At 36.9% G+C, this 24,557-nt stretch overlaps 1 protein-coding gene across 4 annotated transcripts in view; it reads left to right on the top strand.

Moving 5' to 3' along the window:
- Positions 1–24,557, top strand: part of SYTL5 (synaptotagmin like 5) — a 231,401-nt gene that overhangs the window by 197,724 nt on the left and 9,120 nt on the right. For 3 of the 4 annotated variants that reach the window (XM_009197395.4, XM_009197399.4, XM_009197394.4), the window contains exons 9-14: positions 1,289–1,389; positions 7,473–7,565; positions 8,162–8,227; positions 11,741–11,919; positions 13,755–13,854; positions 15,473–15,634. In XM_009197395.4, coding sequence (XP_009195659.1) covers positions 1,289–1,389; positions 7,473–7,565; positions 8,162–8,227; positions 11,741–11,919; positions 13,755–13,854; positions 15,473–15,634 — 701 coding nt within the window. The remainder of the gene's footprint in view (positions 1–1,288; positions 1,390–7,472; positions 7,566–8,161; positions 8,228–11,740; positions 11,920–13,754; positions 13,855–15,472; positions 15,635–24,557) is intronic. The other variant, XM_009197400.4, reaches the window with a different exon arrangement.

Raw genomic sequence — 24,557 nt, 5'->3', positions numbered from 1 at the left:
AGAAGTTATTTGCAAGCAGCACTAAGATATTAATAATTACCCCTTTCATTTGCATAGTACACTCAAATATGTCATTTTACTTCATTATCACAACTGTCCTCTGAAGCAGCTATTATTCATTTTGAAATGTTAATACCTATGACTAAGAAAATTCTTCAGAGAAATTTGTCATAATTATGAAGCTTATGTCCCATGCATGGAATAAAAATCATGATGAAATCTTCAACATTAAAAAGTTACGTGTTCCTAATGATGACATATGCATAAAGCCTAAGGCAGGATTCTGTATGCTGAATTGAGGAGTCTGTTCTAGCCAGCCAGCTCCCAAAGGGTTTTCTAAATGTGTGTGGTTATTGCTACATTTTGCTCAGGAGTAAAAAAGCTGTTCACCTGTTAATTAAATTTTTAAACTAGTTTAGAAACCAACATCATAGGGTCTACTTCTATTACTACTTCGACTCAAAAACTCCTGTTAATTGAGTACATACTCTGTGTCAGGCCTATGCTAAGCACTTCTGCATTATTTTTTTCATCAATTCAAACTTAAGTACTTGACTACTCTCTCCAATCTTTCTCATTTAAAAGTAACTATATCAATCTCAGTAGTGCTTTGGTATAGAACTATTTTGTGGCAATAAGCTGTGCTGACTTGGTAAGCTGTCTACAGCATTACTAAGAGGTGTATTGCTCTGTAACTTATATTTTCAAAACTGAAAACAAGATGTTCTTCTGATGAAAGAATGTTTAGGTCCCTTAAGAAAGAGAACTTCCTCTCGTTGCATCTATAGCGTCTCCTTTTTGTGTGAAAGGAACTTGCTATATCACTTCAAAGTGGCAGTTTAGAATCAGTTGCATTGAATTTTATGTCAAATCTGAAAACACAGTGAATTCTCTAAATATTGCAAGCAAGAACTGTTAAGGTTTTATTTTTTTCTAAATTTAAGGGCCCAGTCTAAGAGAGTTTTTTAAAGTCTAGGAGCAAAGCAGTTGCCTTAAACAGCTTAAAACATAGCATTTTACAGTAAAACATTTAACCTCCTGTGATAGAAGGAAACATGAACACATAAGTGTAATTTGGTCCAAGGCAATTACCAAAATATTATTAAAAATGGAAGTATATTGTCATAAACAGCATGAAGTTACTGACTCCGACTGTTGCTTTCATGGCACTATTTATGATCTGTGCCTAAAAAGAACTGAAATAAAGGTGAAACACTCACAATAAAAAATGAAATCTTCTCACAAAATATGATGACTCACGTCTTTCTTTTTCCTTTCCACCTTCCAGATCGGAGTCGATCTGAGTTAGATTTGAGTGAGTCATTTACAGAAGACTTAGAGGATACAGTAAGCATAAGAAGCAAATCTGTCCCTGGGACTTTAGACAAGGTAAGCTGGATGAAACTATAATGATGAGGAGGAAATAAGGGCATAATCTTGTTGCAAGTGGTTACACTTTTAGGTGATGATGAGTTGAGAGTAAAGAGAGGATGTACAATCATCTCTTCCTGTTAGTCTTCACAGTCAACGCATAAACACAGAAAGAATAACTTAGAAAACGTAATGGTTAATCATGTTAATGAGTGAAGGTTATGTCTAAGAAAACACATGTTGGGGATTTCGGTTTCCGGCTAAAGGCTTATCACTTAATCTAAACCTGGGAAATAAGGGATCTTAGCATTTTCCTAAGCCAAATATTATTAGGCATATCTGATTACATATTTATATGAACATTGCTATATCTCAAGTTACCACTAATAAATTCACTTCTAAACTGAGACAAAATTATGTGAAAATTAATGTTTCAGTGAACTCATTTCTAGAATGAGAAGGTTAAATTAGATTATTGTAAAGGTTATTTCCCAGTCTAATATTCTGATATTCAGATTTCTGTAATTGCTATAATAAAATTTGGACTCCTTGGAAGAAATAGAACAGAAATGTAAAATGGTATTGATAGTTTTTCCAAAGCAAACTAGGAAACTTAGAGTTATAAAATGAAATAACATTTTCTATAGTACAAAAAACTGGGAAAATACTTTAAAATCTACCTCCAAAAGAGAGGTAGGCAGTGAGATCAAATTATTTCAAAGCTTACTCATGTTCAACCTTTAAAGAATTACTAATTCCAACATTATTAAACTATTAAACTATTCCTGATCTTAGAAAACCATTAAAATCTTTACATTAATTGTATGCAGCCAGTATAATCTTGACACTGAGACTTGATTTTTAAAATAGTTTAAAAAATAAAACTACAAGTCAAACTAGTTTATGAATATATATGCAAAACTTTAAATATAATAACAGTTAAAATCTAGCAGTGAATAAAAATAGCAATAAGTAAGTTTTATGCTAAGTATGGGTGGAAGAATGAATCTATATAAGAATATTTGTCAGCATAATTTATATCAATATACTAAAGAAGAAAATGACATGATTCTGTATGTAGAAGATATTAAAGGATCTACAAAAATATGACTAGAACTGATAAGTTCAGCAAGGTTGCAGGAGATAAGATCAATACACAAAAATCAACTGTATTTATATATACTAGCAATAATCAATTGGAAAATGAAATTAAGAATATAAGTCCATTCATAATAGCATGAAAAATAATTTTCAAAAGTAAGGAATAAATTCATTTTTAAAAGTTAAGACATGTGCATTGAAATTAACAAAAATATTTCTGAATTAAAGGAGACCTAAATTAGTAGAAATATATTCTGTGTTAATGGATTAGAAGATTCAATATTTTTAAGATGGAAATTCTCTCCAAATAAATGTATAGACAATGCAAACCCATCAAAATACAAGCAGGATAATTTCGTAGAAATAGAAAATATGATTCTACCATTTATATGAAAATATATGGGACCCAGAATAACAAAATCAATTTTAAAGAGCGAAGTTGGAAGATTTATACTACTAGGTTTAAAAACTTACCCTACAGTTATAGTTATCAGTACAACACAGTATTGACATAAGCATTGGCAATCAATGCAATAGAATTGAGATTTCAGGAAAATAAAAAAACTTTATGGCCAATTGATTTTTGGTACTTCAGTGGGGGAAAGAATAACCTTTTCAACAAATCATACTGGGACAACTGGATATCCAAATACCACAAAACATAAAAGAACTTTGACTCTTAACATATACCATACAGAAACCAAGTAACGCAAAATGGATTATAAACCTAAATGTAAGAAGTGAAACCATAAAATTCTAAAAGAAAACCTAGGAGAAAATCTCCATGACTTTGAGTTAGGCAAATAATTCTTAGATATGGCACCAAAAGCATGACGCATGTGTTCAAGAAAAAAAACACCGATAAATTGAATTTCATCAAAATGAAAAATGTTTACACTTCAAAAGACAACATTACAGACATGAAAAGTCAAGCCACAGACTGGAAAAATATTTTCAAATTATATATTTGTTAAAGGACTTGTATCTAGAATATATTTCTTAAAACCCTTACATTCAATATCAAAAAGACAAATAATCATATTAGATAATGGGGAAAAGATTTGGATAGACATTTAATCAAAGAAGATTTTCAAATGCCTAATAGCCACCTTAAAATATGTTCAGCATCATTAGTTATCAGAGAAACAAAAATTAAAATCACAATGAGACACCACTTCACATCCCCTTGAATGAATGTGATTAAAAAGACATAATAATAAGTGTCAATGAGGATGCAGAGAAATTGGAACCCCCCTACATTGCTAGTGGTAATGCAAAATGCTACCCACAGCCATTCCGTAAAAGAGTTTCACAATTTCTTTAAAAATTAAACATAAATTTACTACATGACATAGCAATTCTGATCCTAGGTATCTACCCAAGAGAAATGAAAACATATGTCCACATAAAGACTTACACACGAGTGGTTATAGCAGCATTATTCGTAATAAACAAAAAGTGAAAATAATACTCTCTGGTGAATAGATGGAATACAATGATATATTATTCAGAAGTAAAAAGAAATGAAGTACTGACACATACTACAACATGGATGAACCTTGAAAATATTATGCTAAGTGAAAGAAACCAGGTGAAACTATATATCATATAATTATATTTATATGAAATGTCAATGAAAGGAAAATTGATGGGGAGATTAAAGCAGTGTAATGGTTGCCAGGGACTGAAGAAGTAGGGACTGACTGCAAACAGGCATGGGGTAACTTATTGGATTGATGATATACTAAAACTGGATTATGTTGATGTTTGCTCAACTCTAAATTTGCTAAAAATCACTGAATTGCATACATACAATAGGTAAATTTTATGGTATGCAAGTCATACCTCAATAAAGTTGTGGGAGAAAAAATAAGCAGCAAGGAAAATAGCTGGAAAAGTGATCATTGTTAAAACTGGGTAATCAGTTATAAGGGTTCATTATGCTATTCTTTCTATTTTGTGAATGTTTGAATTTTTTAATATCCACTTTTAAAAAGGAAGTAAAGAAATACGAAGACTGGTACTTTATGTGATGATCACTGGGTAATTGTACACCGAGAAAGAGCAAAACATAAAAATATAGAAAAGGGACAATTTGAAAAAATAATAGGGATACATGTTTTCAGAATTAAAGAGCTTATTAGTTTTGGCAGCTTTTTGCTGAAGTTTTTAGGGTGTTCTATATATAAAATCATGTCATCTGCAAACAGACAATTTTATTTCTTCCTTTCCAATTTAGATGCCTTTTATTTCTTTTCCCTGTTTGATTGCTCTGGCTAGGACATCCAGCACTATATGGAGTAGAGTTGGTAAGAGTGGGCATACTGTATTTTTTCTGATCTTAGAGGAAATGTTTTTAGCTTTTCAATGTTGGGTATAATGCTAGCTAAGAGCTTGCCCTGTATGATTTTATGTTGAGGTAAATTTTTTCTTTATCTAATTTGTTGAGTTTTTAGTACGAAGAGATGTTGATTTTGTCAAGTGCCTTTTCTGCATCTATTGAGATGATCATATGGGTTTTATCCTTCATTCTGTTAATGCAGTTTATCACAACTATTGATTTGTTTATGTTAAACCATCATTGCATTCCAAGGATAAATCCCACTTAGTCAGGTTGAATGAGCTTTTTCATGTGCTGCTGAATTCAGTTTGCTAGCATTTTGATGAGGATTTTTACATCTATGGTTTATCAGAGATATTGGCCTGCAATTGTCCCTTTTTTTTTTTTTTTTTTTTGTAGTATCCTTGTCTGACTTTGCTATCAGGGTAGTGCTGGTTTCATAAAATTAGTTTGGAAGTGTTCCCTCGTCTTCAATTTTTGGAAGAATTTGACAGGAATTGGCGTTAATTCTTCCTCAAATGTTCAGAAGAATTCATCCATGAAGCCAGCCCTTTCTTACAAGATGCTATTCTACAAGATATTCCAACTCATCTTGTGGGATCATCAGTGAGAAAAAGGCAACTACAATAAGTTCTCATTTAACGTCATCAACAGATTCTTGGAAACTGCCACTTTCAGCAAAATGATGTATAACAAAACCTTTTTTTCCCTCATCAATGTTTTAATGAAATGACATTATTTGAGGACCTACTGCACATCCTTTCACTTAAAGTTGCAGTTTTCAAGAACCTATGGATGCCGTTAAGTGACAACTTACCATAAACCAATATAAAAATAAGCAATTTTTGAACAAGTATTTCACAAAACAGGAAATCCAGTTGGCCAACTATCACAAAATAGTATTCAACTTAGTAAAAGAGAAATGGAAATTAAAATCATGAAGACCGTAAACATCTACTGGATTGGCAAAAATGAAAAAAAATCTAACAATACCGCCTGTTTGCAGGCAAGGATGTGGAGCAACAGGAACTCTCATACACTACTGATTAGACTGTAAATTGGTATAACTACTTCTGAAAATTTGACATTATCTTTAAAATGATGTAGATAAGCATGTGGAGATATGCTCACCCCATGACTTGACAATTCCTCTCACTGGTATATATTCAAGTGTGTGAATATATATACTGTGTTGTGTGTATATGCGCCAGGGTACATATTCACAGAATATACATATCAGTGTTGGTCACAATAGAAAAAAATCTGAAAATAACCCAAATATTCAGCAACAAGAGAATGGATAAAGTTTTGGATATTATACAATGGAATATTAAATGATAATAAAAATGAATGGGCTGCAAAAATATGCCACAATTTTGATGAATTTTAAGGCAATATGAAGCAAAAAAAAGCAAAATGCAAAGGAATGTGTAGCATTTAATTGCATTTACACGAAGTTCAAAAACAGGCAAAATGAAATCTGTTTGTTTCAGAGTATATGCTTATGCAGTTAAACTATAAATAAAAGCAAGGATGTGGTTAACTGTAAGAGTTAAAATACTAATTATTCCCTGGGGGAGAAGGGGCTTGTGATATGGACAGGATACACAGGGAGCTTCTGCCTGATCAGTTGATGTTGTTATTATACTATACATCTACATTTTATGTACTTTTTAATATGCTGTATCTTATAATAAACACTTTTCTAAAGCAAGCCCAGAAGTGTACATCATAATCCTGATTTGTAAAACAATAGTTAAAAAAATCAGAATGTATACTTAGATTTGTGTGTGTATGTTTTTATATGATTTTTCACATAAACAAGGAGAAAGATATGGAATATAATATGTGCAGCAGGATGCCAAATATTAATTTCGCCTGGTGTGAAAGGAGGGGAAGGAGGAGAGGAGAAGCAAAAAAAAAAAGTGCCCTTAATAAAAAGCAGTATGCATGATATAATCTATCTATGTGTATATGTGTATGTGTGTATATATATATGTGATCATATAATCAAAAATATTGGAATTGATCATTAATATGTTAATGAGAGACCTAAGTTTTTAATTTCCATTTATTTATATTGCTTAAAATGTTTTTACTAGGAAAATATATCGCTTAAATAACTAGGCAAAAAAAAAAAAAGCCACTTTATCATGAAGGAGAAAAAGAAATGGGAAAGGAAAAGTAGAATCTGGGATTTGAGATGAGAGTCCAGTATCTAGTTCACCTAGTGGAAAGATTTTTGAGATATACTTTACCACCTTGGCAGAGCGTGTGTGTGTGTGTGTGTGTGCACGCACGTGCACACAATTTTTTTTTTTTTAAATTTTAAAGTAACGTAAGTACATTGCCCAACATGAATCACCTTACTGGTAGGAATTGAACCCAGGTCTGTATGATTCCAAATTTCATGTTCTTTCCATAAAGTAAGCACCATTAGAAAGGAGACCCCACTCTCCACCCACTATCCCTGCCCGCTTCTCCGATGGTATAATTCAGATTGACTGGAGAGAAAAAGAGGAAAACCTAGGAACGGAGTGATTTCTAGATATTTTTATCTGATTCTCAAAGATTTATGAAAGAAAGTGGTTTTTCAAGTGAAAAGACATTCTAGAAAAACAAATAAACCAACCCACTGATTTTTCCCCTTCTTTTTTAGGACTCCTTGGAAGAGACTGAAGAAAGCATTGATGCCTTAGTGTCCTCGCAGTTATCTACAAACACGCACAGTCTGGCAAGTGGCCTATCAACTGTAAGCAGTTCACTAGGACATGCGGAAAGTTTCTTTTCTCTCTTTTTGATTTGCTGTGCATTTCCAAAGGAGATATAAATGTTCTTAGAACAATATGTGATAACGAGTTAAAAGTCATTGTAAGATCCTGCTTGCCCTTTGCCCACAGAGTACCTTTCAGTCTAATTTGGTCTGAGTTTTTTTCTCAGGCTCCTGATTTCTTCCTTCTTCCACAGTCCTCACCCAAGTTTTAAAAATCTCCTCACTCCCTAGTTCAGGCTCAGTCAGCTCAAGCCTATAAATTATTTTTCAATTATCTGCTGACACATTTCCTTGACACCATTCTCTAAACTCCCCAACTGTCCTCCAGACTGCTGCCAGTCATTTTCCTAAAACACGTGCCCAATCAGGTCTGTCCGCTACTCAAAACCCGTCAATAGCTTCCCACCGCCCACAAAATAAAGTCCTTTCTTATGTTAGTGTTCAAGGCCTTTTCTGAGAGAAAGGCCCTGTGTCCTTGTATCTAACTGTGTGTCTGTAAGTCTTTTTCTTGGCTTCTCTGATTTCTGTTGCTCTGATGCTTTTTTTCTTTTGATCTTTGGATGACTTCTCTAAAGAATTCTCAAGCAGGTTCTGACAGGAAGTGGACCTACCTAAATGTGCCTGATGCTGACTCAGACACTGTGAGTTTTCAACCTTTCCTTTTTGTTCTTTCCAACCATACTTCACAAATTTCATGGCCTGGGAACTATGATTAAGCAATTTGTCCCATATTTATCTTTTTCGGACTTATATACAATTAACCAGAGATTATCTTTTAAAAGATTGATGAAGTTATCAGAACCCAAGTATTCCAATTCATTAAACATTGGAATCCGAACACCACTCAAAAGACACATGGTCTAAAATGATGTACTGTCAACAAAACCTTTGAAGTAAGCATCTATTTTAAATCACAGCCTTAGCTTGGTTAAGAGCATATGGTTTAGTTAGTAGTAAAATTGCCATAGCTGTCTTAATTTCTCACAAGCCTCCGTATTTGCGGGTTCCTAAATTTCCTTCTATCCATAGGGGCCCTCTGCTTACAGAGGATTTTCTTTGAAAATGTGGCTACAGAGATGTGGTATAGACACAAATCAGTGATACAGGGAGGTAATCAGGTATGGTGGGGCAGTCCTCAGACTAGAAACCTGGAGATCTTGCTTTATTTCTTGGCCCTACCAACAATTTTCGTGAGCCAGAATTTTCTCATTTGTAACATGAGGAGGTTGGGGCTTATTCTTGAAACCTTTGCTACTCAAATCTCCATGGACCAGCACATTGCATCACTTGGAACAGATACCCCAAAACTTTCTCAGTTCAAAAAGCCCCTAGTGTCTCAGTAATTCTTTCCTGGCACTCCTACACTAAAAGTAGCACCTGACTAGTCCATTTATTAAGTAGTTAGACCCAAACAATTTAATAAGCACTGCATCCTAACAACTAACTAGCCATTTGAAAAAAATGCTACAAGTAAATGGAAAGAAAAATAGTATTTTTATTTCATCCTTAAATAGCACCTATTACTTACCACTAATAGGATATATGTGCCTATGGAGCACTACACAGTTACCAAATCTTGGAATCTGATTGGACATCACTACTTTCATTTCCCATTTCATATTCATTTTTGTACAATACTTGCTTTTTGTTGCAGCAACTGCCAAAAACTCAGCTTCAAACAACTAGGAGTTCATTGAAAAGAATAAAGCGTGGCTTAATGTTGACACTGTGAATTACTAGTTAGTAGCTTACATGGTGTCTGATAGGTGTTGTTGTGTTTCCCTTGAGAATTTAAAATCTTTCTGTGATTCCCCTGTGAGTTTGCTGTGGTGCTCTGTGGTACCTCGATACACAGTTTGGGAACTGCAGGCCTAGGAGTTTGTTAGAACAGTCAAATCTCAGACCTCACCCCAGACTGAAGAGAGAAGCATTTTCAGTTTAAAAAGGTATCTGGGTGATTTCTATGCAATTAAAGTTTGAAAAGCACTGCTCAAAGCCACCTGCTAAACATGAAAATTCTGTTGCTTTGTTTTAGGAATAAGAAAAACAGATTAGGTCACTCACTGACTTTCTTTAAGCTCTAATTTCCAAATAATTATGGAATTATTGGTCTGCTCTTGCCCGTGAAGAAGCTTAGAAGACATGTGACCACATCACCCACATCCTGTTCTTTGGTCAGTCTCTACTCCCAGAAATTGGTGGAATATAATGGCTTTTACCAAAAGTAAAGTACAAAAAAGAGGACAGTCTAAGGTCCCTGTGTACTTACTGTAGTCTTGACTTCCCAGTGGTTCACAGAAAAGTGGTTTTGAAACTATTGGGTCAGCCGTGAAATACCTCCAGGTGGTCTTTTGTGACAGTTACTAAGATACACAGTTTTCACTTCTAGTGCCAAAGCGTAATTTTATTACATTTACAGTAGTCACCTTTATCCACAGATGATACATTCCACCCACCCCAGTGGATGCCTGAAACCTCGCATAGTACCAAACCCTAGCCAAGGAGCACCAAGGTCACATCTTCACTTAAAGAAAGCACTTTTGGCTTCTCTTTGACGTATATAAATTACTACCATCATTACTCTTAACACTTTGGAGTCATTATTAAGTAAAATAAGAATGAGTTGAACACAAGCTCTGTGATAGCAGGACAGTCAATCTGATAACTGAGACAGCTAAGTGACTAATGGGCAAGTATCATCTACAGTGTGGCTCCAACTGGACAAAGAGAGGCTTCACATCCAGGGTGGTGGGATGCAGCAGTATGATGTGAGAGTTCATCATGCTACTTGTGAACCCTGAAAATCTGAGGCAGGTCTCAGTTAATTTAGAAAGTTTATTTTGCCAAGGTTGAAGACCAGCACCCCTGACACAGTCTCAGGAGGTCCTGACAACATGTGCCCAAGGTGCTCAGAGCACAGTTTGGTTTTATACATTTTAGGGAGACATAAGGCATCAATCAACATATGTAAGATGAACACTGGTTGGGTCCGGAAAGGCGTGACAACTCCAAGTGGGGAGAGGGCTTCCAGGTCATACGTAGATAAGAGACAAATAGTTGCATTATTTTGCGTTTCTTATTAGCCTTTCCAAAGGAGGCACTTAGATGTGCATTTATGTCAGTGAGCAGAGGGGTGACTTTGAATAGTATGGGAAGCAGGTTTGCTCTAAGCAGTTCCCAGCTTGACTTTTTCCTTTAGCTTTGTGATTTTGGGTGCCCAAGATATTTTCCTTTCACATATTCAAAACAGCATACAATTTAAAACTTATGAATTGTTTGTTTCTGGAGTTTTCCATTTAATATTTTTGAACCGCAGTTGACCATGGGTAGCTGAAACTACGGAAAGTGAAACTGTGGGTAAGGGGAACTACTGTACATTAAAAGCTGTCTCATGTCATTAGTGTCTTGTCGAAAGCTTCATTCATTCTGGTAGATTTGGACTTTTTTAAAAAACTTTTTTCCTGATTGGTTGGTGTGTGATTTTATTGTGTAGTGGTATATTTTGTGGGCTGCTACTTTATACAGATTTACAAAGCCATGGTCTCATAGTACTCTTGTAGCCACACAGCTAGCTACTCAGTGGAGGGAAATCGTGGAAGCTGTGGGTATGTGGTGTTCTTCTGGCATGTCCTTGTTAAAGCTGCAGTTATGGCTCCCCAGAGACTGATGGGATGCCCCCTGTAGGTGTCAAAGAAAGCAGTATGTGGCTCCTGGTAGCACAGAATATGAGATAAGCTATTCTTTGTCCCGGTCAATGTATTCTACACCTTGTAGTAGATTGAACTTGAGTCTACCAGTGAAAATGAAGAAAGCTGCAGGGATGGAAGAGAAGTGAGATTTGAAATGCCTCAATTACCCTGTATTCATTAGTAGAAGTGAGTAAGCAAAGGGTATTCTCTAACCCAAGAAGGAAATGCTTCCCCTCTAAGCAAGTTTTCTACCTTTTTTTCCTGATGGTACTAGCTCTGTTGTCTTTTCTCCAGCTGGGATTTTATACAACACCAGCCAAACAAGCGACTCTTGTTTTCTTTCCTCACCCTAGACTTCCGTGCTCATTAGAAAGAACAGGAACTATAATTGAATGAAGTCGGTTGATTCTGTGAAGAGATCATTAGAATGACACTAGATGCCTTTTTCCATCTTGTTTATTTCAGACCAGTCTTAACAGCATGATGAGTGTTTACAGTGAAACCGGAGACTATGGCAACGTGAAAGTCAGTGGTGAAATCCTTCTCCATATCAGCTACTGCTACAAAACTGGTGGGCTCTACATTTTGGTCAAGAATTGCAGAAATCTGGCCATAGGAGATGAAAAGAAACAGAGGACAGATGCGTAAGCACGTAGCATGTTCCTCAGACTATTTCAATCACTGCCTTTTTTGTCTGTATGTATGTTTCCTTTTCAAAAGAGTCTTAGCATTCTTCTTGATTCAGTCTTCTCAGAGAGTTGATTGTCACGTTCCTCCTATACCACACTTCTGGATATTCTCTGAAGCACATGTATGCTGGTTGTGTCCTTGATTAACTGATTTTTAAAACATAATTCCGGATTGACATATTTGAAATTTACACAGAGGCAGCTCTTTGAAGTAGAATGCTGACATGTTGGCACACCCAGGATATACAAAAGCATCTTGTCAATTTTTGTTCTGGGAAATCCTCCAGAGAAAATTACCAAGCTGTTACCCAATTAAACAACTCAAAAAGGCAATTATGAGGCTCTCAGGATACTAGAGATCAGCCTGGGAGGGCAGGTATGGACCATAGCACATTGGAGAGAAGCTAGATATAAAGGTGTGTCAGGGGTCCTCAAGACCACCGCCAGGTTCAATGATTCACTAGGAGGACTCAGGACTCTGCATGCAGTTATAATCAGCAAAGAGGCACATGGGGCAAAGTCCAGGGGAGATCAGGCTCAAGCTTTGCAAGGGTCCTTTCCCAGTGGAGTCACATAGGATGCATTTAATTCCTCCGGCGATGAGTTCTGACAACACTTGTGAAATGTTGTCTACCAAGGAAGCTTGTTAGAAATTCAACTGGTCACATACCAATTTCCAGTCTCTCAGAAGGAAAGAACCTGTTCAGCATAAGCCATTTTCTTTGTACAAACAATTTAGGAACAACGAGCCACTTTTATCCGTTCTGGGAATGGTGGGAATCCTCCTGAAATCCAAGTTGCCAGGTGCCACCCAAGGGCCATATTTGCAAGCAGGCATTTAGAAGAATGATAGTCTCAGGCCCACTATGTTAACCCTTTTCTGCACAGTAGATGACCTAGGTCCAATAAATAACTCAGTGAACCTGGTTCCAAATACCCTGAGATAGACAAATGAGTGGATTCTGACTACAAATTGGTCCACCTGCCTCCTCAACTAAATTTCAGAAGGCTACAGGACCCATGTAATTATTTTGACTAGCTTGGAAAGGGGTGTTCTAAAACTCAACAGGTATTCTGTAGAACTCTGGTAGCATCTTATACATTTCAACCTCGTACACATCTTGTACATTTCTGAGTTTGCTGTGGTACCCTGCTTCAAGAGGCTCTTGAGATAGCTCAAGCTAAAGTGTTGGGTAGAATTGCTATCACTACTTCAGGTTGTCGTTGTTTATTTTGTCTTTTTCACTATTTTCTTTCACTCACCCATTACCATTGACCCCACTTTCTGACATCAGAGGGCAAGACTAGGAATAGAGAAAGAAGCATCTAATCCCAGAAAAGTTTGTGAGACCGTTAACATTAATAATGTGTTATATTTGTTGAGTAGTACAATACGGTAGCTCCTTGGATGTGTCAACTAATTTAATCCACAGAAGGCCATCAGTTAGACACTGTTATTTTCCCAGTTTTACAGATGAAGAAACTGAGGCACAGAGTGGTTATTTAGTAAATTCTTGAGGTCACCAAAACCTCTGAGGCATGGAGTGATTCAAAACCAGGTGGCTTGACTCCAGAACCCACACTCTTTTATCATTATACTTTACCACTTCTCTCTTATGGAAGGCCCAGGGTTCTCATTTTAAGGTATCCTCTCATATAGACAAAATTCTCTTTGGTATTTCCTCTCATGCACACTGGCCCTTTGCCCCTTTTATTCACAATGAAGTCTTTGAACATTTCTTGCAAATAAATGTTTCACAATAATTACATTTATATTTTCTTACCTGTAGTTATGTCAAGTCATACCTTCTTCCTGACAAGTCCCGAAACAACAAGCGTAAGACCAAAATCAGAACAGGCACCAATCCAGAATTCAATGAAACACTAAAGGTAAATAAATATGGTCTCATAGTAACTCATGTGATACTGTTCACAACTTCAGTGGTTTAGAAGTAACTACAGAGAATATTTTATTTGCATGTCAAGGCTTGTATATGTTTTAGAAATTAGAATTTGAATAAATTAACATAATACCCTTGACTTTTCTAACATCTTTTGAGGAAACGAAAACACTCTTATTCTGTTTATGTCTCTGCTGCTACTGAATTTTAACCTTGAATAGAGATGATCCAGCCAAACTGCATCCGTGCTGATGCATCTTGCCAAAAAAATCGGTTTTACCCTTGGGCAAACAGTGCTTTTTCTGACTTCCTTAAAAGAAGTTTGTCACAGTTTTGACACTACTTAACAGTCATTTTGCACACATTCATTGTTCTGCTAATATAGCATAGATCTATACTGTTTGTTGTTAGAATTTCAGAATTTGACTAAATATAAGTATGTGGTTAATGAATAGTGGAAATGAAGAGCCAGATTTGAGAAATCTCAACAAAAGTGGCCTAGATAAAATATAGCCCAATCCAGCTCAATGATCCAGAAAATAGGAATCTCTTTCCAATGAGCTTTCACATAATTAACCCCTTCCCTTGCTATGGACCAATCTGGCCTGGTAAGAAACATCCAGGGAGAATGGAATGAAGAAATTATTGCCAATTCTATGGAAATTTATGGGCTTTTGCCCAAGAATGATGGAGGCAGAGTCCATTTTAGGAGGAAATTGGTAAAGACAGAAAGCCATGAGCCTGCATGTGTCAGTGGGAGCATGTGTGGAAGCAGGAGCTAATATTAAGACAAAACAAACACAAATGAATAAATACAGGCAGAGAGTATATTCAATGGCCATAACAGGATTGAAAAGATGAGCCCAAATACAGGGAGAGGGTAAATTTAGGAAGCAGGGAGCCAAGGTTAATTATGACAATAACAGCAAGAACGAGAATAGACACTAATCCAAGATCAGGAGTCAGTCAGTCTGAAGTGTGTCCCAGATGGTGGTTGCATAGAACAAGCAGAAGGTTGGAGGGTGTGTGAGCATGTGGCCCTGGATAGTGCTGTTACCAAAAAAAAAAAAAAATGCTAGCCCAGCAACATCTTCTTTCTGTTTAATATACATGTACACCTTTTCACCTCTACACTTAGGCTGGACTTTATAAAATTTGGTGTTTGCGAGTTTCTCATTGTCAATTCTTTTCTGGATTTGGGGATTCTCATTATGAATAAGATAAGAAAGAAGTTGGAGAATTTATATATTAAACCTTGAGTTTACAAAGTAGGTGTGAAAAAATAATTAAGGAAAATGAAAAACCAATAAAACTGGAAAGAGGATAAGCTTCATCACCTAACACTTTGTATACAGTATCTGGAGTTTACCTCTACCTCAAATACTGCCTCAAATATCTTTCAATGCTAAGTCTGGCACAAAATGAGTTTATGGCATAGAACTTCAATTGTAGCAGAAACAAAGAAAAACGAAGAGTTTTCTTTGGGTTTGTTTTGTTCATGTTACTGATGTATATGATCTGAAAGATGTCGGAAGTAAATTTCAACCTGTCCTGGAATTGGATAGAGCCCTCCTTGTGGAATGTAATGTTGCAAATCTCATTTGCAGTACACCATCAGCCATACCCAGCTGGAAACAAGAACTCTGCAGCTGTCAGTCTGGCACTATGATCGATTTGGACGTAATAGCTTCCTCGGGGAAGTAGAGATTCCTTTTGACTCATGGAACTTTGAAAATCCAACTGATGAGTGGTTTGTGCTTCAACCCAAGGTAGGAAATGCTCTTAGATTAGTCAGTTATGCAATGATACAAGTTATGAGCGAAATTGATGTCATAGGCCTAAAGAACTCAAAGACTTTCAAATTTCAAGTGATAATCTGCAAAAAATTTGTACAGGAAATTTTGGAATAATATTATAAAAATGTTGTAAATCCACCGCTTTGGAAATTCTTTTTCAATATAGGTCTTTTGTATAATGAAAGCCACATAACCATATATATTTTTTGCTAAAAATGTGTATTATTTGACAGTCTTATTGGATAACTGAAAGCAATACATTATATGATCTTATTAGAGAGTCTTCATTTTCACATAGGCAAAACCAAATTCATACAGCATAAACAATCTCAAAACATTACCTTTATTTCTCATTCTCCACAATTCAGACCATAAGCAGGAGTGATCTTGCCTTTGCTTATACGAGGGAATAACCAGTAGCTAAAGTATCTGATTTTCTTATGTTCCTACTTGTGGGATTCATGACCCAGGCCTTGAGTTACATTCAGAAAAAAAATCTTAGAGCTGATAATTAAATGCCAATACTGTATAGCATGTTCTAATCTAGACCAACAGTGCCTTGGATTCACTTTAAGTGACTGGAGTCTCTATGCATTTACAGTACTTTTTAAGCCAAAATAGAGGTGAGTAAAGGTCACATTTATGCAGTCAAAGATTATTCTTTATATACAGAAAGGCAAAAACACATTATGATGAAGACAGTGGACTCAAATCAAACTTACTTGGTTCAGTCCTGGCTTCATGACTGCCCATGTGACCTTGGGCAAATTATTTAACTTTTTATGCCTTAGTGTCCTCAGTTGTAATATAATCATTGGATGTAGCTTATAGGTCCGTGGTGAGGCTTGAATAAACATTGTATACATGGCTGTCAGCATTTTATCTGGAACATTGTAAGCTCTCAGTAAATGTTAAATGGTATACATGTGACTTGGGAGTCCTTGTATTGCAACTGACAGAAACTCCAGCTCATACTGCTCAAAATATAAAGGGAGATTATTGGCCAGCAGTGATTAGGCATGGCTTGATCCAGATGTTCAAATCTTATCAAAGTCTTGGAATTTCTTGGTCTCTCTTTTTAACTTCATTGGCCTCATTTTCAGGTTCCATGCAGTATTGTCCTCCCTGACTAGCTCCAAGCATGCCTCTCTAATGACTACAGTGGCTGAAAGCCTTTCATCTTTGTATCACACTGTTCAGAAGAGGAGAGAGTTCCTCCTCCTCCAACAGCCAAATCAGCGCATTGGGTCTGGTTCTCCTAATTATAATTCTATCATTTGCCTATTCTAAGCTAATGACTGTGGCCAGGGAGGTAAGATGCATTAGGTGGCTTAAGACAATCAGAATATACCCTGGTTCTGAAGGAGGGAACAATAGCATCCTTCCAGTCAATTTCCTGGAAATAGTTGAAGGACTTTGCTGGAAGGATATGTAAGCTCTGTAAGCTCTCCTAGACCTCTCCCAGGCATCCTTTGTGCTTAGAAATCAGCATTTTCCTCAGTAATCACTTCCACATTGTCAGTGAGTGATTCACAGCCTATCATAAGAGGGAAGCATCTCTGAGTCTTTCTGAGCCTACTGAAGGTAGAAAAGTTCGGATCGCATTCACTGTGGAATACCATGGGCCCTCGGCCAGATCCTCTTAGGTTCCTAACCATGTCTGTTAGGAGGTTCGCCGCAACAGCCTCCACCTGAGACTCTCTTTAGAAGACTTCCCTCGGGCTACTGTAGCTTTTTGCCTACATAGGCAGAAAGCCAGAAGTCCTGGGAATTTTTGTACCCGCTGCCACGTGACAACCCTTCATCAATAACTGATAGGTGGGGGAGTATGAAGGCCCACTTCCCTTACTGAAAGTGGGGAAAAGCTCCAAAGTGTTATGTATAGTACCACCTCAGGTAGAAGCTACCTTCCATGGAATTTTGCCCAAGGTTAGACTCGTCCCTGTTCTGCTTCCCATATCGCTTTACTGGTCTCTCTAAGAGAACTTCCTTAATAATTCACTTGCATGCAAATCTTCACCTTCGAGTCTATTTCTGAAGAACCCAACAGAAGTTAGTATCTCTAACCTCTGCCATCTTCCTCTGCCCAGCTTCCTCTGTTCTATATAGAAGAAAAGCTGAAGACTCAGACGTGCTTAGATACCATGTCTTCTGAAAACGCGGAGGACAGGCACAAAGGCATGCTCTATAGGCTGCCTTGTGCTTCATTAGTGGCTCATCCTCAGGCTGAGCTGGGCTCTGTGTGGTTGGTTATCAGCCAGCTATGTAAAGTGGCACTTCAGTTTCAGTTTCCTGCCTTGGTCATTTCAATGCAATTATCACTCCAGCAGCTGCAGATGTAGTATGAGCAGCCTTGGAGACTTGACATTTCTTGTAGATTATGCAGTTGAGAAGGTGAAACGTGAGTTACAGGGACTGATTTCCCTAGTAATAGGGGATCAGAATTAATAATCCTTAATAATTCAGAAATACTGACATACTTCTGCACTAGGAGTGCCAGAAAGGCATGGTGCCTTATTGCTTATTGACTCTGTTAGTGAAGGTTCCTCAATATCTATCTTTGCATGGGTTAGGTCCTACAGTGCTAAGCCAGTGAGGAGGCTGGTGCAGAGAAAGGACTCAAGATGCCAAACATACTGTAGTTTCACAGTATAACTTCCATTTTACTTCATGGTATGGGATTATTTATTAGCTGTAAATCATTATCCTTCTGAAAGGCATGTCAGGTAGTTAGACAAGAAGGTTTTATCAGTATGAATTGCCTTTCAAGCCTTCCCAAGGTGTGCTATGGGACATCTGAAAATCAACAGCAAGCTTAAGTGGTTTCCCAAGGAAACATTCTCTTATTCTGCCTTCAGGCAGAGAGTAAATGTATGTTCCTTAGGAATTATACCTAGATTAAAGGCTCTCTCTCTTTTTTGGCAGACTTTTGTCTGTAATTCCTTACTCCATGTTACACGTGTAAATGCACTGGGAGTCTCTTCCTTGCTCCGACGGAAAGTGGACCTCTCTTTTTTTCAGAAAGCAGAAGGTAGTGGGTGTCATCTGCTTATTTCACATCCCTGCTCAGATAGTCTCAGTGGTTCCCTACTGCTTTTGGATATGGCTTGAATAAATACCCTCACCCTGGCACTCAGTGTTCTGTTGAATGGCCCAGCCTACTGTAGCAGCAAAAGATGTTAGTTCTCTACGCATCTCCATTTTCTTGCAAACAGGGCTCCCCATTGCTTTCACTCCCACCAGTCAACACCTGCCAATTATTGTAGGAGGGGAGCCCTCGGGCTGCTAGAGAGGGCTTGGTTTGCAGGCCAGAAAAGCCAACATAGCCTGGGTATTTAAGTCTCCTGGGGGTGAGCAGATTCTTGATCAATGACTGGTGGATTAAGGAGCATCAATACTCCCACGTTCTTGCCTCTGATTAGAACAGCTCTGAAGCGTGATCTGTCACATCTCCAGAGTACCCCTATGGGACTTAACAAAAGTTACTCTCCATGGAACTTTGCCTGAAATCACATCCTTAAACCTCCTTCACTTTCAGTCCCCCTTCCCCAGTACCCTTCCTAGTAAAATACTATAACTTAAATTAGTGCCTTAGCATCTTCTGGGAAACCCCGAGTTGACACCTTATTTCCATCCTCCTTCCTACTACCTCCCTGTACACACTCCCCTGATCACATTTGACTTTCTGTCAGTCCCTAAACATATTCTACACAGCCCCCATCATATTTTGCTCTTACTGCTTTCTCAACGTGGACTAACCTTCCCAATCCATCTTCATCTGTCATCATGTCTCCCATTCTTTAAGGACCAGGCAAGAGCCACCTGTTTTTCCCAATCCGGATTAATCTCTCTCTTCCCATAATAGTTTCTTTTTACTTATGTTGGAATAACTGTCACCATTGAACTTTCTGTATAGTCGAAACATCTTACATTGAACTTTCTGTATAGTAGAAACCCTCTTCCCCTAGAAATTACCACCAATAGTAGGTCAGTTAATAGACAACATCACAGAAATCACCCACATACAAACACACACACTCAATGCATTTCTTTTATTTTTAATTATTTTGAACTAACACATAAAAATTGTATATAGTTATCATGTAAAATGTGGTTTTTAAATATGCATATATTATGGAATGGCTACATCAATCTAGTTAACATATACATTACCTCACATAGCATACTTTTTTATGGTCAGAACACATAAAATTTGCTTTCTTAGCAATTTTCAAGAATACAAAGCATTGTTATTATTAATAACTATGGTCACCATGTTGTAAAAGAGATTCTTCAAATTTATTCCTCCTATCTAGCTGACATTTTATTTTGTTTGGCCAACATCTCCCCCAGTTCTGCCCACCCCCAGCCCCTGATAACCACCACTCTACTCTCTGCTTCTATTAATTCAACTATTTTAGATTCCACTATTTTAGATTTACATCTATTAGATATAAGTGAGATCATGCAGTGTTCATCTTTCTGTGCCTGGCTTATTTTAATTAACATAATGTCCTCCAGATTTATCCACGTTGTTGCAAATGCACATGACAAGATTTTATTTTTTAAGGCTGAATAGTATTTCATTGTGTATATATACCATATTTTCTTTATCTCTTCATCCATTGATAGACAATTAGGTTGTTTCTATATGTTGGCTATTGTGAATCATGCTGCAATGAGCATGGAAGTGCAGAGATCTCTTTAAGATACTTATTTCATTTTATTTGGCTATATACCCTGTAGTGGGATTGCTAGATCATATATACGGTGGTTCTATGACACTCACTGTATTTAGTCCTTTTGATAGTAGCCATTCTAACAGGTATAAGATAATAGCTCATTGCGATTTTAATTTGCATTTCCCTGGTGATTAGCGATGCTGAGCATTTTGTCATACACTTGTTGGCAATTTGTATGTCTTCTTTTGAGAGATGTCTATTAAGATCCTTTGCCCGTTATTTAATTGGATTATTTGTTTTCTTACTATTGAATTGCTTGAGTTCTTTATGTATTTTGGATATTAAATTATTTAACTTAAACTATATCAGATGTATGATTTGCAACTATTTTCTCTCATTCTGCAGATTGTCTATTCACTCTGTCGATTGTTTTCTTTGCTCTGCAGAAGTTCAGTTTGAGGCAGTCCTATTTGCCTATTTTTGCTTTTGTTTCTTGTGCTTTTAGGGTCATATAAAAAAAATTTCCCAGACCTATGTTATGGAGCTTTTCCCCTATGTTTTTCCTAGTGGTTTTACAGTTTCAGGTCTCATGCTTAAGTCTTTAATCCACTTTGAGTTGATTTTTGTATATGGTGTGAGATAAGGGTCCAATTTCAATCTTCTGCATGTGGATGTTCAGTTGTCCCAACACTGTTTACTAAAGAGACTGTCCTTTCCCCATTGTGTATTTTTGGCACTTTTGTTGATAATCAATTGACCATAAATTTATTTCTGGACTCTCTATTCTGTTCCATTGGTGTTATGTATCTGTTCTTATGCCAGTACCATGCTGTTTTGATTACTATAGCTTCCCAATGCATTTCTTAAACATTTATTTTTAACTTAAACCAAATAAATGTACATTCATTCGCAAGTCTTCTAATACAGAGACAATTAATTTTGTTTGAATTTCATTCAGTAAGTAAAATTCTGCCATATATTCCTTGCATAAATTCTCCTCCTAATGCATCATCATCAGCAGATTCAAATTTGAGTTTTTTTCTCGAATGAAACAAGAACATAAGAATACTTTCAAAGTAAACTAAATGCAAATTCTTCTCAAAAATTTATGATTTTTTCTAACCTTTCATAGATTCAAGCCCACATATAATCCAACAGCAACTTTGTTTTCAAATCTTTAGTTCTTCTAAAGTATTCAACGGAATTGTTATAGTAGCAGCTGTCTTTTGCACTCACCAATTTATGTGACATTAAACTATATAATTACAATCACAAATATGCCTGGCCTAAAGAGCTTGGGGGACTAACTAACGCAGCTGACTCTCAGTGTGCATATAATTCAACTGATGGGAGCAGATGCATGTTCTTTGCAGGAAGGATTCTGCTATTCACTAGGGATGAAGAACACTAATTAAACCGATGAGTCAGTTAACTAAGTGTGAATTAATAGATCCTGCTACTGCAAATATGTCTACTACATAGACTGAAAACTCATTGAAAGCAGGGTCTGTCTTATGTGTCCCCACAGCACTTAGCAAAGTGCCTTATAAAAATGTAAGCATTCCATATGTGTTGGTAGAGTTGAATTGAATATGATTGGATTCTGCTAACTTTTTCTAAGTAATAGTTGGTTGGATAATGACAATGGTGTTATGCCAGGAGAGGGTGTTGCTTAGGAATTTCCTGGCAAAGTATAAGTATCAAAAATACTCTAAGACATTAGACATGTGCAGACTGCAATATGACTCTCCACTTTAATTTTTTGTATGTGATTATAATGCTACAAGCTTCATCATTATTGTGTTCTCCTTTCATAAGACTTGAGGTCTATATTTATACGGGGTCAACAGTATATTTTAAGCTAAAAACCAATGGAATGTTGGTAAATCCCAATAATGCATGTTTTTGATCTCTAGTAGCACACTGTATATTAGTATGTGATTCCTACACATATCACTTTTTCCTACCCGAAGATCTCACTCAAAAAGCCAACACAGCCTACTCTGGTTAACTATTGCTGTATACCGAACTACCTTAAACCTTCGTGGCTTACAGCAAGAATTTATTCTCTCTCATGATTCTGTGGGTTAACTAGGCTCATCTAGGTAGTTCTCACTTAGGGTTTATCGTGCCACTGCAGCCAGATGGTTGACTGAGGCTGATGTCATCGAAAATCTCAACGGCATTGATTGTTCGAATTGACTCACTTCCATGTCTTACACATGATGTTGACTGCTGGCTGGAAACTCAGCTAGGCCTGCCAGCTGGAGCACCTACGTGCGGCTTGTCTCTGTGGCTTGGGCTCTCTTAGCATGGATTCCCAGAGGAAGCATTCAGAAATATCCATTCCAAGAAAGAAAGTAGAAGCTGTCGATCTTAAGACCTGGACCCCAAAACTGGCACATTGTCACTTCTGCCATATTCTATAATACTAGTCAAAGCAATCACAGAGCCCACTCAGACCCAAGGAGAGGTCACAAATACCCCATCTCTCATTGATGACAGTACCAAAAAAGTGGTAACCATCTTTAATCTGTCATAACATCCATTATTATTTTCTACTTATGATACTCACCTAAACTAAAATTTACTGAGATTGTCAAAACAAAAAGAAAAGTCCAGTTACAAGGAACTTGATCTAAAATAATCAGATTAAATATTAGATGGATAGTCTATTTTACCATATATTCTCATTTTTGCCCCCGGTAAGAAGGTTGAATAAAATATTTCAAGCATTTTTCCCACCCTTACTAGTAAGTTTTACTATCACCAGCAGGAAAGAAAAGGGAAAGTCAGGCAAGGATTCCTTTTCTTTTTAATAGTCTCAGTATGTTTAATTTTTTTTTTTTTTTACTATTTATTTGCTTATTTATGCCAAGTCTTGAACAGTCTCTGGCTTAGCTATGAGTGGGCTAGGTTTCTGAACTCTCATTCTGCCCTCTCTGAGAGAGCAGTTCTCTGCTCTTGACTCAGAAGTCAGATCTCTAAAGGAAAACCTTAACAAAAGTTTCCTTTCCTGCTCTACCTGTGAAAGAACTCAAAGTTCAGTTGACTCAATGGCAAGTGGGAGACCTATAGAACAGAGGTTCTGGGTGCATGTGCACATTGATTTTCTTTAATTTGAACTTTATATTTTGAGATGATTGTAAATCTACATGCAGTTATAAGAAATACTACAGAGAGATCCCATGTACTTATTACTTGATTTTCCCCAATGGTAACCTATAGCAAAGCTGTACTATAATATCAAACCAGGTTTTGCTTAATTTTTTAAAGGCAGGGCCTCACTCTGGCATCCAGGCTGGAGTACAGTGTCAAAATCATAGCTCATTATAATCTCAAATTTCTGGGCTCAAGCTATCCTCCCACCTCAGCCTCCCAAGTAGCTGGGACTACGGTGCATGCCACCATGCCCAGCTACGTGGGGTCTCACTGTGTTGCCCAGGCTGGTCTCAAACTCCTGGGCTCAAGCGATCCTCCCACCTACACCTCCCAAAGTGCTGGGATTACAGGCATGAGCCACTACACCCAGCCACAACCAAGATATTGACATTGATATGATCCACCAATTTTATTCAGAATTCCCAGTTTTGTACTCATTTGTGTGTGTGTGTGTGTGTGTGCACGTGTGTGTGTATATTTAGTTCTATGCAATTTTATCACCTTTATAGGTTTGTGCATCTACTACCACAGTCAAGGTACAGAACAGTTCTAATACCACATGTGTCCCTCAGGTTGACCTTTTATAACCACATCTAACTCCCTCCCACTACTCACATCCCTAACTTCTAGCAACCACTAATCTGTTCTCCATCTCTATAATTTTGTCATTTCAAGAATGTTACTTACATAAATGAAATCATAAAGTATATGTCATTTTAAGACTGGCTTTTTTTCACTCAGTAGAATTCTCTAGACATTCAACTTGTTGCATTTATCAATAGTGTATTCCATTTTTATTAATGAATAGTATTCCACGGTATGGATGTACCACAGTTTGTTTGACCATTCACCTGTTGAAGGAAATCTATGTGATTTCCAGTTTTTTACTATTACAAATAAAGCTGATACAAATATTAGTATACAAGTTTTGTGTGGATATAATTTTTTCATTTCTCCGGGATAAATGACCAAGAGTGCAATTTCCGGTTAGATGGTAGTTGCATGTTTAGTCTTACGAGCAGCTGCCAAACTGTTTTCCAGAATGACTCCAC

Source organism: Papio anubis, chromosome X (assembly GCF_008728515.1).
Source record: "Papio anubis isolate 15944 chromosome X, Panubis1.0, whole genome shotgun sequence".
Classification (NCBI taxonomy): domain Eukaryota; kingdom Metazoa; phylum Chordata; class Mammalia; order Primates; family Cercopithecidae; genus Papio; species Papio anubis.
The sequence above is the reverse complement of the archived record's forward strand: the minus strand, read 5'-3'. Positions and strand labels throughout refer to the sequence as shown.